The 3,107-nt window shown below is 53.0% G+C and overlaps 1 protein-coding gene across 1 annotated transcript; it reads left to right on the forward strand.

The window, feature by feature from the left end:
- Window positions 1–374: 374 nt before the first annotated feature.
- On the forward strand, window positions 375–1,331 carry LOC140646702 (olfactory receptor 51H1-like). The gene has a single exon (XM_072851063.1). It carries the CDS (start codon window positions 375–377, stop codon window positions 1,329–1,331), a length of 957 nt encoding a protein of 318 aa, XP_072707164.1.
- Window positions 1,332–3,107: the final 1,776 nt, after the last annotated feature.

The following is a 3,107-nucleotide window of genomic DNA, read 5'->3' on the forward strand; positions in this document are numbered from 1 at the left end:
TGGCCCCGGGCTCTTGTCCTGCCTGTGTTGCTGAGAAGCTTTCAGGCACCTCCCAAAGGGCTGAGCACCAAATCTCCTGAAATCCTGGGTAAATTTTGGGGACTACAACTAGGGGAGACTAAATGGTGCACTGCTCTTTCCTCGTTATCTGCTGCTGTGCACAGCCCGGACAGTGACCCCGGCGCTGGTCCACTGTGGCTTTTCCTTGGTCGATGTGATGGATATGCATGAGGGCAGCTGCACAGGGCTTTCTTGGCTCTCAGGAGCCTGTCCTCCCAACACCATTGTAGCTGGGGTGCGTGGGGGGGTCTCACAGCAGGCCTTTTATTCCAAGACACTGTTATTTCCAGACCTCCGGACCATCAGTGTGTGAGATGTCATCTCCTAATAGGACTGGGTCCAGTCCCCTGACCTTCATCCTCATCGGCATTCCCGGTCTGCCAATGAGCAGCTACTGGATGGCATTGCCCCTCTGCTGCCTGTACCTCCTCATGCTCCTCGGCAACTGCACCTTACTCTGGGTGATAAAGACAGACCACAGCCTCCATACACCGATGTACTATTTCCTCTCCATGCTGGCCATGGCAGACCTGGGCTTGTCTCTCTCCACCCTGCCCACCATGCTGGCCATTTTCTGGTTTGAGTCCACCTCCCTCCATTTTGAAGCGTGCATTGTCCAGATGTACTTCATCCACTCCTTCTCTGCCATCGAGTCTGGGGTCTTGGTGGCCATGGCCTTCGACCGCTTTGTTGCTATTTGCTACCCTTTGCGCTATGCCTCTGTCCTGACGAGCTCCTTAATAATGAAGGCAGGGGGGGCGATCTTCATGCGGGGCATCTGTGTGGTGCTACCCGTTGCCATCCTTATTAAGAAGATGCCTTTCTGCAGGTCGCATGTCCTGTCTCACTCCTTCTGTCTGCACCAGGACATGCTGAGGCTGGTTTGTGGTGATGTCAGGGTCAACAGCTTGTACGGGCTGACCGCGGTGATACTCACCAAGGGCCTGGACTCCCTGACCATCCTCCTGTCTTACATGATGATCATCAGAGCCATCCTGAACATCATCTCCCAGGAAGCACGAGCCAAAGCCTTTAGCACGTGCATCTCCCACCTCTGTGCCGTCCTGATCTTCTACATCCCGCTCATTGGCTTGTCCGTCATCCACCGGTTTGGGAAGCACCTGCCCCCCCTCACTCACACGCTCCTGGCTGATGCCTATCTCCTGGTGCCGCCTGTCCTGAACCCGCTCGTGTACAGCTGGAAAACCAAGCAGATCCACAGGCGGATCCTCATCCTGCTCTGTCGGAGAGGGACGCAGCAGCGGGTCTAGTCCCAGAGCAGCAATGCCCCAAAGCCAGTCTCCTCCTTCCTTTCCTCTCCAGACTGGTTGCTCATGGGCAATATCTTCTCCCAGAGAAAGTCACTCATGCCGGAAGAAACCTGTCACCTCTTCTGCAATACAGCTCTTTTCCTCTCCGTGGAGGGATGGATTATGGTAATTCACATTATTCCACCTCCCATTTTGGGATGCCCCATGTCTCAGAAAGCCTGCGAGAGGGCAGAGCTGGTGTGGCTGTGTGATGAAGCTGTCCTCCCTGCAGCTGGGGAGAGAGAAGACTGCTGAGAGCAGGCTTGCATCAAGGGATTCGCTGCTAACAGCAGTTTTCATCTCTGAAGAAATACAGTGTTGCCAGACTTGTGCTTTTAATTACAGTACCCCTATATCGGTCCACGATATGAAACTGTCAGTTCCCAGGGTTATGTGATCACATGAGACTCCTCAGCTTTCATTATACAAATGTGATTCTTTACAGTTATGGGGGATAGACAGGTACTAATGGCCTACGGACTGTAACCTTAGGACACAAAATGAGAAAACCGAGTCCAATCTCATTGCAGGGGGAGCGTATTGTTTTTACTGTCTCATGATATCATCTGGTCTGCCTATAACTCCTTTGGGAACACCACGAAAATCTCTCCCCGCCTCCCACGTTATCATCCAAATGAGGGTAGGCTGGTCTGGCATGGAGGTGTAGGGTGCAAGGGGCATGCAAAGCAATCCAAACGTGTCCTGCGACATGTGGAGCTGTTTGTATATTGCCACGTTTCCTTAGGGATGCCTGTGATGTATAAGTGACATACCCAGGCTGTCTGAGCTGCTGCTTTCAGAGCATCAGGCTGTCTTTATGGAGCCTTCACCCTGTCCCGAGGCAATCTACCTCCTGATTCACCACCCTTGTGTAAAATAATCCTCCCTGCAAGCCAAATCCCTGTGACTTTGTCATGTCTGCAGGGTCATACCAAACCATTTGCTCCTTTCTGCCCCCAGATCAGTGCCTTCAGTCTTCCTCATGGGCTGGTCTCCTCCTCTGGGCCATCTCAGCCCAGCCTTTACCTCATCCCAGTAGCTGAGTGGTTGAGAAGGAGGGAGCAGAGTGAAAAGGAGGAGAAAGAGAAACCATGACCTTGCAAGCGAGGGGGGCAACAGCACCCATCTCGTGGGAGAGAGCGTGCTGCAGTGATGCTGCGAGCAGCAGTCCTGCTGCGGGGGGATGAAGGCAGAGGAAACCACCGATTTCAGTGCCGGCACTTGGCAGGGTTGGTGTCCAGCCGTGCAAAGAAGAGCTACGAGGTCAGGATCAGGACTGGAGCTTGGGGTGCCCTGTCCATCTGTTAGCAGGTCCCAGCAAACTGGGAGGTGCTGTGCACTGCAGGGATGTGCTGGAGAGCTTTGATAGTGAGAAAAAAATTGGTGTTTCTCTTTAGTTTTCTATTTGTTTCCCACCCACCCCCTACAGCGCCAAAAGATGCTTTGGTAAATGTACTGAGAGCTTCTCCCGGCTGCCCTAGGTGCTGCTATGGAGAATCCAAGTGGGAAAGATCAGTGCCCTGAAAGGGAGCCAGGTGCTTTCTTTGGCAAGCATGAGAGAGTTATGGGAAAATTGTACCGGGGTTTTTCTTTTTCATCAGGAGAAGGAAATGCTCTGTCTCTTCCACGGTCTCTCGGATACTGTCACTGGGAGGTGCCAAGCAGTAAAACCAGCAAGAACACATGGGTGCTGCTGTGCATGCTGCAAAGCGTCACGTCAGTCAGACGCTTGGAAGG

Source organism: Ciconia boyciana, chromosome 1 (genome assembly GCF_034638445.1).
Source record: "Ciconia boyciana chromosome 1, ASM3463844v1, whole genome shotgun sequence".
Classification (NCBI taxonomy): domain Eukaryota; kingdom Metazoa; phylum Chordata; class Aves; order Ciconiiformes; family Ciconiidae; genus Ciconia; species Ciconia boyciana.

Coding starts and splice junctions, on each gene's coding strand:
- LOC140646702 (XM_072851063.1), top strand. CDS start 375: ATGTCATCTCCTAATAGGACTGGGTCCAGTCCCCTGACCTTCATCCTC.